The sequence below is a fragment of the Sciurus carolinensis genome, chromosome 10 (genome assembly GCF_902686445.1).
Source record: "Sciurus carolinensis chromosome 10, mSciCar1.2, whole genome shotgun sequence".
In the NCBI taxonomy this organism is placed as follows: domain Eukaryota; kingdom Metazoa; phylum Chordata; class Mammalia; order Rodentia; family Sciuridae; genus Sciurus; species Sciurus carolinensis.
The window spans coordinates 120,274,056-120,291,205 of NC_062222.1; the positions used below are offsets into that span (position 1 = coordinate 120,274,056).

Below are 17,150 nucleotides of genomic sequence, written 5' to 3' on the forward strand. Positions count from 1 at the left end.
TGAACAATAGCCAACCTGGGCTTTCCTCATGTATACCAAAGGCTCTTTGAGATGTTCGGGAGGTGCAGCAGGATGACTAGGTAAAGGATACCTACAAGCAAAAAGAGAGAGCTAAGTATTATAAATAACTCTTTGATAATAAATTCTCTCAGTAAAAAATTACTTGCCTCTGCAGTCCATGTTATAAATGAAACAATATCTGTTCTATGTGTTTACACAAGGTATAAGAATCTAATAAAACTAATTTTTCTCACACTAGTATTGAGGTTCTAGATTAAAATTTTAATCATGTTAGAAGTTAAATCACTTGATAGTCTGAATTCACAAATTGAGCTAATTTCTATAAATGCTCATATGAAAATTATTACAACTGCCTATTTTGGCAAATATTATAATATTAAGAGGAATTTTTAAAGTTCAAAAAAATCCATTAACTTATCAATATATCAACTCATTTTATTTCTCCCAATTTCCTTGTCTACATGATATATATATTTTTTAAAAACTAAAATGATAATATAAATACTATTTATGATATTAGCCATATTTTAATACATATTACATAAATTCACAAACTGAATAAAATTTGAAAATTTTAAGGTGTTATGAACTCTATTTTCTAAGCAACATTACATTTTGTATTCAAAATACATAGTTTTCAGAGAAAATATATTTATTTAGTCAATAAATAATTGATTCATTCTAGATACTAAGTATATGGTAGTGACTAAGATAATCTCCCAATATTCTAGAGAAAAGAGGCAGTCAATAATTATGAAAACAAATACATAACATAAGGTAGTAATAAGTGCCATGAGGAAATGAAAGCAGAGCAATGAGATAGAAGTAATTTGGAGAACAGTGAAGGCCTCTGGGAAAACCTCTGCCAAAAAAAATTCAGAGTCTCTAGATACCTTAGTAGTACTTATCTTACATACAAAATAATCTAAAACTATCTCACAGTGCCTAATACATCATTTAAAAAGAGATGTGTTTAATTATATCTAAATTCATTAAGATTTAAACTTTAGGATTGAAACGAAAGCATTTAAGAATTATTTAATAATCAAAGAAATTTATCCAAAAATACAAGTAAGAAGAGGTAACCATAAAGTCATTCACATTTATAAATACTTAAAGAGCTAAGTGTTCAAGGTAAAAGAGAAAAGTGAAACAAAACAGTCTAAAATCTTGCCCTCAAAAGAGTTTACATTTAGTAATGTAAAGAGATAAAGAGTTGTTGAATAACAACTCTTTATAGAAACCAACATAGCACCCTTGATTCTTGCTTCTTGTCCCGTGCGGTACTTCTCAGATTTCCCACCAACTGACAGAAACTTAGGCAACAATGACTAGCAGTTCCTAAATAGTGTCCTCTGCTTCCAGACTATTTTCAACTTACTTGCCAAATTGCTTAACTGTTAATCAGAAGTGATGTCTTCTTTATTCATTAGCAATTGTATTTCCAGTATCTAATATAATGTCTGGCTATAACTAGATAACTAATACATTGCTGAATTAGTAAAATACAAATGTGATCTTTATCACTAAAAATTCTAAAATAGGACCCAAATACTTGTAGGATCCTGTCTACAAAGTCTTGACTAAGCACATCCCTGCCTACGTATCAGATTTTGCCATACCCCTTTTCACTTCTACCATCCAACCATACAAACTTTTTTTCTTCCAAAGTACCACATTCTTTTTTACCTCTATCCTTCTAGAGTGTTAGTCCCTTGTGCCCAAAATGCTTTTCTTCCCTATTCCTTCCCCTACTAACTCTAGCTCAGTGATTCTGATCTAGTCTGAATACTGTTTCCTTTGGTTAGCCACTGGCATCCCCAAATCTAGTTAAGTGTCTGTCTTATATGCTCCTTTTTTACTTAATTACCTCTTTAAAGTTTATGTGACCCAGAGGGAAATAAGATCCATGAAAGCAATAATTATCTAGCTTACTCATTCATTATTCTCAGTACCTTACAGAACTGAGTACCTTACAGAAGAAACAGAAGGTGGCATTTAAAACTAAGAGAGCAGAAAAGAACCGTATAATTTTGGAGGTACCCAGGTCCACCACTTAAGTACTCTCCCAGTGAAAGCAATCAAGAGACTCACTTAAAACCTTGTGGTCTAGTGTAAGTCACCCATTATCCAAACAGCTTCTATTTTAGGCTCACTGCTGTTCAACATTCAGACTTCTCTACAATATGGTAGACATTTACATTTATCTGCTGTATCAGTGGACTATATGTTTTTATAACACATACATATGTTATACACATACATATACACACATACATATATATATATATATATATATATATATATATATAGTAAGGTGTTTTGTTTTGTTTTGTATAATGCTGGGAATCAAACCCAGGGCCACATGCATGCTAGGAAAGAGCTATTCCCTGAGCCAAGATTTTATTCAAGTTTTATTTACTTCTTTAGTTTGTGTTCCTTAAGGGAAAATAGTAGTCATCTAATTCTTTATAATATGCCCTGCATAAATTGCAGTGAAGACTAAGATACAGAAAGAAATTTGTGCATTTCATTTTGTATACAGACTTAGTTAAATCTTTGTAGTAATGTTAGGATTAATAATTACACTGAGTTTCCCCAATTCAACAAATATTTATTATGTGCTAGCATTGGTAGGTGGTTCAATAAGTATTTGTAGACTCAATGTCACTTGTTTGGTGCTATGAGAGATACTAAAAGAAAAAAATATATAAGAATACTTATTCCAAAATACTTTTAAACCAGTCAAAAGACAAGATATAAACATGCAGTAAAATTCATGGGCTTTGGAATCAGACAACTAGAGGTCAAGTCCTGACACTGCTGTTTATTATCTAAATGATCTTCAACAAGTTAGTTAAGTGGTCTACTATAGTTTGAAGTCTGTTCTCTCCAAAATTCATGTTGAAATTCAATTGCCTTTGTTACAGTATTAAGAGGTGAGAAATGATTAGGCCTTAAGGCCTTCACCCTCATTGGCTGTTACTTGTAAAAGGAAGAGTTTAACTCTCTTTTGCCCTTTCTTGCCCTCTTGCCTTCCATCAGGTGATGATGAAGCAAGAGGGCTCTCACCAGATGCTGCCACTCTTGATACTGAAATTCCCAGGTTCCAGAACTGTTAGCCAACAAACTTCTGTTACTTATAAATTACCCAGTCTCAAGTGTTCTGTTATAGCAGCACAAAACAGACTAAGACCATGGTCTAAGCCTCCATTTTCTTTTCTGTAAAATGGTAATAATAATAATAAATTATACTTCATAGGGTTGTTTGAAGACTACATTAACAAGCCAATGCACATAAAGTGTTTGGCATATCACCTGGTGCAAAATAAGCATGACAGCAATGTTAATTATCATCATTAAATTAGTTAAAAAATGTAACAAATTGTTAAAAAATAAACAGAAAAGATAATTAACCAAAATAACAATCTGAAGTGGGAAGAGCTAACATGTCTGTGTAGTTCAAGTACTTCACACACCTATTTGGCATGAATGTATGTTTAGCTTCAATTATTTAGTATTACCTAATGAATATTCCTACTTTACTTTTACTTTCTTACTCATCCATCTAATGGTTGCAGTAAACGAAAAATGAAACAGAATATACTAAGTCCACTTTATTCTTTGGACTTCCGTTAGGAGAGATACTCCATCCCCACTCCAATGTGCCTTTCTATGTGACAAGAACTCCAGTACCCTAACACTCTCAGCCTCTCTCCAGGCTTTCCTTACTATACTACAGATAATTTTTAATGCTTTATCCAATGTTTAAATCTGGGAAGAATAAACTGAACATGCTCACCATGATATATTGGTATTTAGTAGGAATATAGTCTATTTAGTTCTAGAGTTTAGGTGAGACACTCATTTTGTGCTTGTGCTAAGCTGTGCTCTCCTACCTAATCTTTAGCAGTCATAAAAATGTAATTTCAATCTTCCATTTGCCATTTTAATCTTTTTAACTTTTTCCATTTGTTCAGAACAACACTGAAGAAGAAAGGTAGTACTGCTGAGCTCCTTCAAAAAACCCAAAACATTATTCAAAAATATTTATTTAAAGTTCTATTGTGTAGAATGTTGAAAATATGATAATGATAGTCCTTGCTGTCAGGTAAAAAGGCAGTTTGCCACACAGAACTACTTGGAGGAATGTATTATGTCACAAAAATAGCAGTCATTAATATAATATTCTCAGATTGAAAATTCAATGTTTGGAATTATATTACACACAAGAGGTAGCTCTACCACCCACTGTGAATTAAAAACCTTACTGTTATGATAAACATCTATTCCTTTGATTACTAGTACCACCAAAGGCACAGTCACAGTCAACTTCAATTAATAGGTAACAAGTAGTTGATGTTATTTAAGAACTCAAAAAATCAACTGGGAAGATAGTGATAAGCAAAGAAGTAAATATTAATTTAGAAAAAAATATGTTATCTAAAGCATATGTCTACAGGTATTCATCTGAGTCTCTTAATTTCAGAAATAAAAAAAATCAGAAATAGTCTGGTTAAGTTGTGTAATCTTATTTCCCACTTAATCAGATTAGAGAGGGTAAGTTAGAAATGGAAATGTTAGAAACTAGAAACAAGATGATAGAAGTAAAAATGCAAAATAATAACAAAAACAACAGACATAAGATCTAAGACTATAAACTCCATAAAGGCAGGGATTATGTGTACTTTCTATACTATATCCCCAATGCCTAGCACAGTACTGGCACATGGCACATGGTAGTTAAATATAACTTATGAATAATAGAAGGTTGAATAAACTACAAAAGCTAACATTCTAGATCTGTATTTTTTGTGATGGCAAACAGTTCTACATGTTTTAAGATCCTGGTGGTAAATCCAGATAAATTAAAACATTAATGTTGCCAGGCTCCGTGGTGTATGCCTGTAATCTCAGTGGCGTGGGAGGCTGAGGCAGGAGGATCGCAAGGTCAAAACCAGCCTCAGCAACTTAGCAAGGCCCTAAGCAACTCAGCAGGATCCTGTCCTTATATAAATATAAAAAAGGGCTGGGGATGTGGCTCAGAAGTAAAGCGCCCTGGGTTCAATCCCTGGTACCAAAAAAGGAAAACAAAAACAAAAACAAAAACACTGAGGTTCTTAATAAGGACACCAATTTTGCAAAGAAAAAGAGCAATTGTTTCTAGACTGGTCAGTTTGTAAAGATAGAAAGAGTGTAATATCTAAAATTGTGACAATAAAAAGAAAGTTAGGAAGCTTCAGTTATCTGAAATATTAGGAGAAAATTCCCTAATTATACTGAATGAATAAATTGTTATATAAAATTCTTGGTGACAATACAAACCAATCTATTCATTATTAATTCTCAGGCAAACCTGTAGTAATTTTGATTATATTAACTTACTTGAAGTGTCATATAAATAAGAAAGAGAAACAAAACACAATGAGCATACATAGCAATATTGATCATTACTAACAAAGTAAATACAGCTAAACAAATAGTATCTCAAAATTGGTGGGAAAAACTCACACATTCAGTTCACTATAAACAGCATTCTGAAGTTTCTTCTCCCAACCTGTTTTTAAGGAATAAAAAAATACATAAAATATATGAATAACATACATCTTAATAAAATATAACTCACTAAAACTTTGACATTAGGCACATTTGTGAAAGAACTTTGTCAACTGCTAAATGCTAGGTAACATGTGGTATTAAGGAATTATTTACTATACCGTTGCACCTGGCTAATACTGAGTAGGAATGTCATCAACACGATATAATTTTTCAGTTAGAACCACTGTGCCAGTTTCTCAAGTTGGAGAAACATTTCCTTCTTTCTATCATTTTCTTCTTTCTCCATGAATGACAAACTCTGTGGACGCTGTACTACTCATGCTATGACAGATGTGCCAAGGGGAAGGCAAGAAACTGCCTGGCACCTGACCCCGACCAGCACAAGTAAGGAGTTAGAATTAACTAGTCACTAAAATCCTGGATAACAAGATGCAGACTAGTATGAGTTACTATCAGTTATATCTTAATTTCCATGTGCAGGGATTTCTAGAGAGAAACTTCCTTGTTCTACTAAAAAAAAAAAAAATCAGTATTTTATTTGAAAGCATAGAACAGAGGTAGGAAAAAATATAGAAGGAAAAAGTCACACGTGAAAAGTAAATTGGCAAGGTACTTATAAGGGTATGCTTACCATCTTAAGGACATATTTTGCAAGAAGATAAACATATTTAAAAGTGATTATTGCAAAGCAGTTCTTTACACAATGTTCCTTATTTTTGCAACATTTTATTAAAATGTCTGATAGTTCCAATTCTCCCTAAATAGAAACCTATTCAGCATAGTTTTCACAATTTTGAATGCGTAACTAGAAGTCTGGGGACACTTAAAGAATTAGAGGGCTCAGTGGTAGTGCACTCGCCTCGCATGTGTGGGGCCCTGGGCTCAATCCTCAGTATCACATAAAAATAAATAAATAAATAAAGGTATTTGTTCATCTACAACTAAAACAAAATATTTAAAATAAAGAGTCAGAAATGAATACAAACCTGATACTTTAAAGAATTCCTTAATGTCTTCTTTTAATGATTCAAGTTTAATCTCAGGTCTCTGAAGGCTGGCCTAGATTTTTGAAAAAGAAGAAGAAAAGACAGATCAAAAGTGAATCATTTGGGGTTGACATATAATGCTTATGCAATTTTTAAAAGGAATTTCCAAAAGCAAGTACTATTTGAAAGATTCACTTTGAGATATACAGCAACTTAGAAATATCTGGAATAACTCACGAGAGAGAGAAGACTTTCCTACATACACTTAAAACAGAGGTTCCAAGATAGTACACTGTAGTCTACTCAAACTATAGAGACTTGCAGTTTATGAATGCTTAACATCAAATTTTATGTATTCATTCCCATAATAGTGTATCCAATAGACATAGCACCGATACCTAATGACCAAAACACATACATATAGCTATGTAAATCTATCTTTCTACAGTGTCCTCCTGTTTGAATTGCTCCTCGATGTAAACAGATGTTTGTTGTGCATATTTATGAAAAACACATTAAAACTACCAGTTTTTAAATGTTTATTATTAATGCATCTTTCATCTTTGAGTTCATGCTTTCTATTCTACTGGTCTCTCATGCTACAATTTTTACCATAAATAACATTTCTCTACTTGTAATGGCTTTGCTTACTCCCAAGGTGTTGATGCTAGCGCTCTCTGTCAAATTCGGAAAGTAGAGATCTTAAGAAGACATTTCTATTTGGTATTTCATAAGCATTCCAAACCTAAGAAATCAAAAATTGAGCATATCTTCCACTTATAACTTTGCTCCTTTTCTTCTAGTTTTAAAACTTCATCAATGAAATTATCCTCCACCAGATCTTCCATGTCAGAAATGTCAAAGTTATTCTCCATTCTACTCTAACTCTTCCATGACTCAACCCTTTTTTGGAAGATAGTAGCAGTGAGTTGGGTGTTTGTTTCTTTGTTTTGGTTTCATCTTTAATCTCCCTGATTTCCATGGGAGGAAAAAACAGGCCAAGCAACTATATAACCAAAACCCCAAGGAAAACATTTACAACAAAATTAAGTGGTAAGATATCTCCCATGAACTCAAAATGCAATCAGCTGGGACAAACCAACAGTCACAAGACCTATATGGTATTAACATCTATACAAGAAGAAGCAGACAGAAACAATCAGTGACATAGCTGATGTATGTGAATGCAGGAGACCCCCAAAATGCTAAAAAATATCCTGTAGAACACATGTTGAGACAATTTAAAAACAGGAGCTAAAACAGGGAGGGTTTTTGCCAAATTCAATATATAGTAGCTGAGATATGAAGAGACAGGAGGTAGCAGCTATTAATTTTTAAAACTCAACAATTAGCACTCCCTTGTCTTGCAAAGTCACACTAAGAAGAAAATTTTGACAGATTAACAAAAACTAGATGACAGGGTAAGTGCCTTGGAAACCAGTTAATAAAAAACAAGACATTTAACGTGTCTTTCCTATGGGAACTGTACCACTAGATAACTAAAAAGTAAATGAGAATGGAGGAAGGAGGGACTGTATAGAAGGAAAAGAGGGGTGGGAGGGGTGGGCGGAAGGAAAAAATAAGAGAATGAATCAAATACTATTACCTTATGTAAATGTATGAAAAAAAATGTATGATTACACAAATGGTATGCCTCTACTTCATGTACAGAGAAACAAGATGTATCCCATTTGTTTACAATAAAAATAAATTTAAAAAAAAAGTAAATGAAGGGAAATGTCTCTTTATAAAAGTATTGCAGCTAATAACTAAAATAGATATGATATAATTATAATTTCACAATTTTGCAACACCAATGAATTGCTAATTCTAGGCACTGAGCAGATATGGATATTAACACTGTAAAAGAGACAACCAGACAGTATATCCTTCTTAATGAAAGAACACTCTACCAAGTTAAAGGCAGATGAAGCCTTGGGTCCAGCTGTCAATGTGTAAGACATACAAAGGACAGAAGAACATACTGAGTGGCACAGTGAATTTAGAATCAGAAAAATTCAAGCTGAGGAAATTTCTAAAGTCAAATGGTCCAGGTCTTCAGATAATAAATTGTAATGAAAAAGAAAAGGGAGGAAACTCATAAATTAAAAAAGACTTAAAAGACATCACATTTTTTTTAATGGACAAGACTAAGCTAAACCTAGGGATATACATTTGGTTAATAACGCAGAAAGGTGATTAGCAAAAATATCAGATTGTCAGAGAGGGCAGGGTTTGTGACTGGGATGGGCAAATGGTGGGGCTTCTGGTGTGGCAGACAGTTCCACTTCTTTACAGGGTGGTAGTCATAGTCATTCACCTTAAAACAATGCATTATAGACTTGTGCAGGATTTAAAAATTGGGGGGATTCTATTTAACAATAAAAAGGTTCAAAAAAGAAAAAGAAGAAATTTGTCTCCTAGTCTATTCCTTTTCACCATTTTAAAGTCCCACCTCTAGTCTACATTCCCAATACTTATTATTTGGATCACTGCTACAGGTGCTGAACTGGGTTGGACATCTTGTCACCTTACCTAAACTGCAACCACACCCAACCTGGCATTCCCAAGCCCCCTTACTCTATTTTTCTTCTGTCTCAGCATTTATAACCTCCTAATACACTGCATGAATGGCTGATTTACTATGTTCATTGGCATATTATATACCTCATCACACTGAGAGTGGTAAGCTCAGCTACAGCAGACGTCTTTTTCTCTTTTACTGTTGTATCCTAAGTACTTTAAAATAATTACTTTCATGTTGGAAGTACTCAATTAATGTTTATTGAATGAAGGAACAAATTTCTCTCTTTCACAATGTATCCTCCAGTGTTTTCTTCCTAAAAATGTAAGTCTGTCCTGGCTGTGGTTCTCCATAATACACAAAGTTTAAACTTTTAAGTAGGCATGCTGGGCCCTTCCCAACACAGACCAACTTCTCCCTACAAATTCACCTCCTGCTGCTGCTCCACCAAGAGCAACACCCTCACGCTCTGTCCTCTCACACCTCCCCACCATACACACTCTACTCTCTAGTTGCAGTGAACTGGATTCACTGATCCCCCAACTGCCAAGTCCCTGAAGGGCTCCAAGATTTTGTTTCTTCGTTTCCTAAGACAGAAGGGCTCTCTCACCACCTGGAAACAACTACTAGCTTCCAAGACATCCCCTAAATATCACCTCCTTTCCCAACTCCCCCAGAAAAGTTAGAACACTGTTCCTCTGTGGTTGTATTTACCCGATTACAATGTAAAGTTCAGCCAGGTATTTGTCTTTCTGGTTAGACTATAAATTCAAGGATAAGAGCAGCTCGTCTTCATTTTTGCATCCCAAGTATTATCCTGATATTGTTATTTGACAAAATTACATTGACCAAACCATGTTCTATTCTTTTCAGCCAATTTCCTCCCAAAATAAACAAGGAACTTCATAAAATTATTTTTAACTGAACAGAGTGCTTTCCAATCTGTTGTTCCCAGGAAATATTTTAAAAGCTATAAAATCCCTGCTCATTATTCAAAAGAACCAAGACCAAAGGAAATAAGCTTTCTTTCACTAGCCCGTATTTGGAAATAATTCAGAGAGCACAATTTAAAGAATTTTACGAGAAAACATGGTTTATCTTTCTAAACATTTTCAATATTTCAAGGTTGCTAGACTTCCTAGATATACTTTTTACACTACAGGCAAACCAAATTCACTAACCATCAAAGCTAATTATAAAAATCTCAGAAACTTGGTATTTATAAGCAGGAGAGACTGGGGTTGGAGCTCGGTGGCAGAGCACTTGCTTAGCATACACAAAGCTCTGGGATGGATCCCAGCACTACCAAGAATTTTTTTAAAAAGGAAAGAAAAGAAAAGAAAAAAAGCAGGACAGTGAGGATAAAGAGGACAACATGATAAGGCACAATCGTTCTGAAACATGACTTAGCAGCACAACTCTTTTTGCAAATGAAATCTAAACATTATTAGGAATTCTACTATATAAAATACATTGAAAATATTATTACCATACATAAAGAACAAAGAAGGCTTTTTTCTCAATGGCTAATGTCATAATTAACACTAAAAAAGTATGGCTTTATTTTTATACAGCCTCAATATTTAATTTATTTCTGTATTGTGGTTTGGTTGTGGGTATAGAGAAAAACCTTGATTCACAGAGGTAAATATAAGCATTTCTAATTGCTTTCCTGGCAACCTCAGCACAGTCCCAAATTAAACTGAAAAAGGAGAGAGAAGTAGTTGGAAATTTTTATTTGAAAGATAGATTCAAAAATTATTTATCACAGACATAAAAATCAGACAAAGAACTTCCAATCCTTACAACTGATAAAACTACGTATATTGTGGTATTACTAGCACACAGTGTGACACTGGCTGGGTTGTCACATAACAGCTGCATACCATGACAGGGTCCTACACGGAGCACATGTGCTTGTTCTTTCCCTGGCCAACACCAAGCACAGCGAACCTGCGCAGTAGTATTCTCACTTGTACAGCGTACCTTGAGAAAGCATGTGCAAGCCCTAATACTTTTTAAAAACCAGCACAGCATTATATTCTTCCTCATCCATGGCATATTTATAGGCTGTCCCAAACATATGAAGAGAGATTTAAAAAACAAGAAAGAGGAGCTTTTTTTCTGGGATCTATCCAGCAACAAATTAATGCGCAAGCAGAGTAGTGAACTACGCACTAAAGGTACAGTACTTAATGCATTTGGAAAGGTGCTGTTCCTTACTGTAACTTCTAAATTAAATGTTTTAAGTGAATAGAATTTTCAGAAACTGTGGACGTAACAGAGTACAGTTTGAAAATGATGTGGGACTAAATGAAAATAGGATTTGGCATCAAAAGTTCTGGAATAATCTCCCAATCTTATTTACTAGCTTGGTCAAGTAATTTAACTTCTCTACATCTTAGCTTCTTTATTTAATAGGGAAAACAGCACCTAAACTAAATTATTCAAATGGAAAATTTTTCAGTTATTTTTAACCTACTTAATATAAGATGTGCCCAAATGGAAATGGACTAAATATTTATAATAGATTGTCAGGGAAGGAGATAGGGGGTTGAAGGTAGAAGTTTTAAAAATGTCTACAACAAACTTTAAGCCTTATTTTAAACAAAGTGCCTCTAGCTCACAAAGAGCACTAAAATACACTGCATCAAGAGAGCATAAAATAAACTCAGAGTTGGGCCTTGCATACCTCCTTCACCCATTGATTTGATTTTGATATCCTCCACCTTCCTGTACCACTAAAGTCACGAGATCTTTCTTCCACCCAAACACCGCACCACCACCACACACACACCCAGTCTCTATTCCTAGAACCAGTCTTAGTCCAAAGCCTCAGCCACTAGCGATCTTACATTTCTAACCTTGTTGAGTAAAGGAAACTGGTGAGGCAAAGCAGCTGAAGTGGCAGCTCCGCCAGAGACACTGCGAGGCAGGCTGAGGGGACGCTCCATGTGGCGGGCACAAGGAGGTCTGCACAAGGAGTCCGAGGGGTTCGTTCCCTCTAGCGAGGTCCCCAGTCTCCAGTTCTCACTGCGCGCTCGTGTTGACTTTAGTCATCGATCATTCCGCGCCTGAAGACTCACGAATCTCAGGGCTCCAGGGCCTATAAAGTTCTTCTATGTCAACCACCTTGTAAGGCTTGCCTCCCCTCTCCAAGTGATTTTCTGGCTGAGGATCTCTAACTTAGAAACTCTAAACTGGCTTTCCTGCTAGAAATTGCTCACATCCCTACCTTAGTCAGTTCCTGTGTGGAACTATTCAGTCTGACAGCTCTTCCTTATTAGGAACTAAAACTTACTCCCCTTAACATCTCAGCCACTACTCTCTGGGACACAAAATAAATTCATTCCCTTTTCTGTGAGAAGTCTTCAAATATTAGCGTCATGCCTTCCCTGAAATTGTCCTTCTCAAGGCCACATACATTTTCAGGTTATTCAATTTCTCTTTGTACAAGTCTTCTTATCACCCTGGCCATTTGATAAGCAGAGTCCAGTCCAACATTTTTTTTTTTTTTTTTTTTTTTTTTTTTTTGGTGGTGCTGGGGATTGAACCCAGGGCCTCGTGCATGCGAGGCAAGCACTCTACCAGCTGAGCCATATCCCCAGCCCACAACTTGTTCTTGATCATTGTAACTATTTCCACTAGACCACTGATTCTCAACCTTTTCAGTCTCAGATCTTCATTATCTTAAGAATTATTGAGGACATCCAGTGTGCTTTTGCTTATGTGAATTATATGTATTGATACTTAATAGCGTTAGAAGTTAAAACACAAATAATTTTAGATAATTGCTTATTAGTACCGTTGTTCCTTAAAAAATTAAATATGTTTCAGGAATTCTACTTCTGAGTACATACCTGAAAAAAAATCAAAGCAGAGACTCAGATACTTCTATACCAATGTTAGTAGCAACATGATTCATAGCAGCTAAAAGGTGGAAACATCACAACCATCAATGGATGGGTGGATGGATGAACAAAATGTTGCAATAGCATAACAATGGATTATTATTCAGCCTTTACAACTGGAAGGAAATGCTGACTCAGGATACAACGTGGATGAACCTTCAAAACATCATGCTGTGTGAAATAGATCAGTCACAAAAAAATAAGTTATGATTCCACTTACACCCAGAGTAATCAAGCTCAGAGACACAAAGTAGAATGGTGACTCTCAGGGGCTGGGGGAAGGGATGAGGAGTTATGATTTAACAGTTATGATGAAAAGGTTCTGGAGATGAATGCTGGTGACGACTGCCCAACAATGCGAACGTACTTAATGCCAAACAACTGTACACTCAGCAGTCAAAGCAACGAACTTTTATATGTATGTTTTACTAAAATAAAAAATGTTCAATTCATTTTAAAATAAGAATAGTAAATCTCATATTAGCTTAAATTTTTATTTAAAGTACCTGGATTTTCAGAAATAAAAATTGAGAAAGAGACACTGTAATACATTTTTGCTAGTCCCTTCAATGTCTGGCTTACTAGAATACAGCTGGCTTCTTGCCATGGTATTTAATATGTGCTGCTCTTGTTTTGATTGATATACATGATATAAATGAAATAAATTTGATATACATGAAACAAAAAATCCAGCCTTACACACACACACACACATATATATATTCTCATTTTCCAGTCACACACACACACACACATACACACACACACTATCCTTTTCAGGTAACTAGAGATATTTTCCTTTGAGGGTACACCAAATTTGATTAAGTAGTGGTTTTCTAAAGATTAGTTGTGATGTGGAAATTGACAAAATAAAGTTTTTATATTCTATAACATGAAAATGCATTGATCTGCCCTGCACTTTGATCTCTTACCTACATATGATTCTGTAACGTGTGTTCAAACATATAGGTTAACTAAATTATGTGGCTGAAACATTTCATTAAACAGTATCAAAAAATAACATTCATTAATATTACCACCGATCTCATAAAAAACATTTTTAAATATTGAGAAACCATCAATGGCAGATGACAGAAACCAGTGACTGATACAAATTTTCCAAAATCTAATTTCTACTTAAAGCTTGAATTTTTTTTCTTGTGACTGAATTTTATTATTATTATTTTTAAAATAACAGTTGTCATTGTTAAATTAAGTATTTTAGATTCAATATTTGATTTTTGGTACATATTAAGAACAATAATCTCATTGGGTTGTAACTAGATAAGGAGAGCAAATACTTCTGAACTCTGAAGTAAGGAAATAGCCCGTAGCCCTTTTATTGCAGTGGGTTGCCTAAGCATACACTGTTTTCCTATAACCACAGGAAAAAGTACATGATCCTATTTTTATTTTTTTAATTTCTAATATTTTATTGTATTTTTCTTGAGAATGTCTTAATCAATATTCACCTAATTATATGATTATTTTCTCTTTTTAAATTTATCTTTTAATTTTTTACAGACTGCATTTTGATTCTCTATACACAAATGGGCTACATCATTTCATATCTATGGTTGTACATGATGTAGATTCATACCATTCGTGTAATCATACATGTACATAGGGTAATGATGTCTGTCTCATTCTACCATTTTTCATACCCTCCTCCCTCTCATTTCCTTCTACATAATCTAAAGTTTCCCCATTCTTCTCTCACTCCTCACCCCCCATCCCCATTATATATCATTCTCCACTTACCAGGGAAAACATTCAGTCTTTGGTTTTTTGGGCTTGGCTTATTTCACTTAGCATGATATTCTCCAATTCCATCCATTTATTTGCAAATGCCATAATATTATTCTTCTTTATGGCTGAATAATATTCCATTGTGTATATATACCACAGTTTCCTTATCCATTCATCTGTTGAAGGGCTTCTAGGTTGGTTCCACAATCTAGCTATAGTGAACTGAGCTGCTATAAACATTGATGTGGCTGTGTTACTGCAGTATGCTGACTTTAAGTCCTTTGGGTGTAAACCGAGGTGTGGGATAACTGGGTCAAAAGGTGGATCCATTCCAAGTTTTCTGAGGATTCTCCACACTGCTTTCCAGAGTGGCTGCACCAATTTGCAGTCCCATCAGCAATGTAAATGTGTCCCTTTTCCCCACATCCACACCAACATCTATTATTTCTTGTGTTCTTGATAATAGCCATTCTAATTGGACTAAGATGAAATCTTAGAGTTGTTTTAATTTGCATTTCTCTAATTACTAGAGATGTTGAACACTTTTTCATATATTTATTAAGTGCCTGTATGTCTTCTTCTGTAAAGTGTCTGTCCAGTTCCTTGGCCCATTTATTGATTGAGTTCTTTGTATTTTTGGTGTAAAGTTTTATAGTTCCTTATAAATTTTGGAGATAAATGCTCTATCTGAAGTGCATGTGGAAAAGATTTTCTCCCACTCTGTAGGCTCTCTTTTCACATTCTTGATTGTATCCTTTGCTAAGAAAAAGTTTTTTAGTTTGAGTCCATCCTACTTATTGATTCTTGCTTTGATTTCTTGTGCTTTGGGAGTCTTGTTGAGGAAGTCTGATCCTAAGCCAACATTATGAAGATTCAGGCCTACTTTGTCTTCTATTAGGTGTAGAGTCTCTGGTCTAATTCCTATGTCCTTGATCCATTTTGAGTTGAGTTTTGTGCAGGGTGAGAGGTAGAAGTTTAATTTCATTTTACTGCATATGGATTTACAGTTTTGCCAGCACCATTTGTTGAACAGGCTATCTTTTCTCCATTGTATGTTTTTGGCTCCTTTGTCTAGTATGAGGTGACTGTATTTATGTGGTTTTGTCTCTGTGTCTTCTATTCTGTACCACTGGTCTGTCTGTCTATTTTGGTGCCAATACCATGCTGTTTTTATTACTATTGCTCTGTAGTTTAGTTTAATGTCTGGTATTGTGAATCCTCCTATTTCACTTTTTCTACTCAGGATTGTTTGGGCTATTCGAGGTCTCTTGTTCTTCCAGATGAAGTTCATGATTGCTTTCTCTATTTCTATGAGGAATGTCATTGGGATTTTAATTGGAATTGCATTGAATCTGTATAGCGCCTTTGGTAGAATGGCCATTTTGACAATGTTAATTCTGCCTGTCCAAGATCATGGGAGATCTTTTCATCTTCAAAGGTATTCTTCAATTTCTTTATTTAATATTCTGTAGTTTTCATTGTAGAGGTCTTTCACCTCTTTTGTCAGATTAGTTCCCAAGTATTTTATTTTATTTTTTTAGGCTATTGTGAATGGAGTGGTTTTCCTAATTTCTCTTTCAGAGGATTCATCACTTATGAATAGAAGTGCATCAGATTTACTTGTATTGATTTTATATCCTGCTACTTTGCTGAATTCATTTAGTAGTTCTAGAAGTTTTCTAGTGGAGTTTTTTGGATCTTCTAAATATAGGATCATGTCATTGGCAAATAGTGACCGCTTTAGTTCTTCTTTACCTATTTGCATCCCTTTAATTTCTTTGGTCTGTCTAATTGCTCTGGCAAGTGTTTCAAGGATGATGTTAAATAGAAGTGGTGAAAGAGGGCATCCCACTCTTGTTTCAGTTTTTAGATGGAATGCTTTCAGTTTTTCTCCATTAAGAATGATGTTGGCCATGGGCTTAGCATAGATTGCCTTTACAATGTTGAGATATGTTCCTATTATTCCTATTTTTTCTAGTGTTTTAAGCATGAAGGGGTACTGTATTTTATCAAATGCTTTCTCAGCATCTATTGACATAATCATGTGATTCTTAACTTTAATTCTATTGATGTGATGAATTACATTTATTGATTTCTGGATGTTGAACCAACCTTGCATCCCTGGGATAAACCCCACTTGATCGTGGTGCATTATCTTTTTAATATATTTTTGTATTCGATTTGCCAGTATTTTGTTAAGGATTTTTGCATCTATGTTCATCAGGGATATTGGTCTAAAGTTTTCTTTCCTTGATGTGTCTTTGTCTGGTTTTGGTATCAGAGTGATCCTAGCCTCATAGAATGAATTTGGAAGGGTTCCCTCCTTTTCTATTTACTGGAATACATTGAGGAGTATTGGTATCAGTTCTTCTTTAAAGGTCTTGTAGAATTTGGCTGAGA

The 17,150-nt window shown here is 34.6% G+C and overlaps 1 protein-coding gene and 1 non-coding gene across 5 annotated transcripts in view; both read right to left on the reverse strand.

Moving 5' to 3' along the window:
- Tbc1d19 (TBC1 domain family member 19) overlaps window positions 1-17,150 on the reverse strand; it is a 129,111-nt gene that overhangs the window by 94,557 nt on the left and 17,404 nt on the right. For 2 of the 4 annotated variants that reach the window (XM_047566816.1, XM_047566815.1), the window contains exons 2-4: window positions 6,567-6,639; window positions 5,533-5,578; window positions 16-91 (exon numbers count right to left, since the gene is read on the reverse strand). In XM_047566816.1, the coding sequence (XP_047422772.1) occupies window positions 16-91; window positions 5,533-5,578; window positions 6,567-6,639 (195 nt within the window). Of the gene's footprint in view, window positions 1-15; window positions 92-5,532; window positions 5,579-6,566; window positions 6,640-17,150 lie in introns of those variants that run through there. The other 2 variants (XM_047566818.1, XM_047566817.1) reach the window with 1 other exon arrangement.
- Trnaa-cgc (transfer RNA alanine (anticodon CGC)) lies at window positions 12,624-12,696 on the reverse strand. Its single transcript has one exon. It is a non-coding gene; the product is annotated as a tRNA-Ala (tRNA).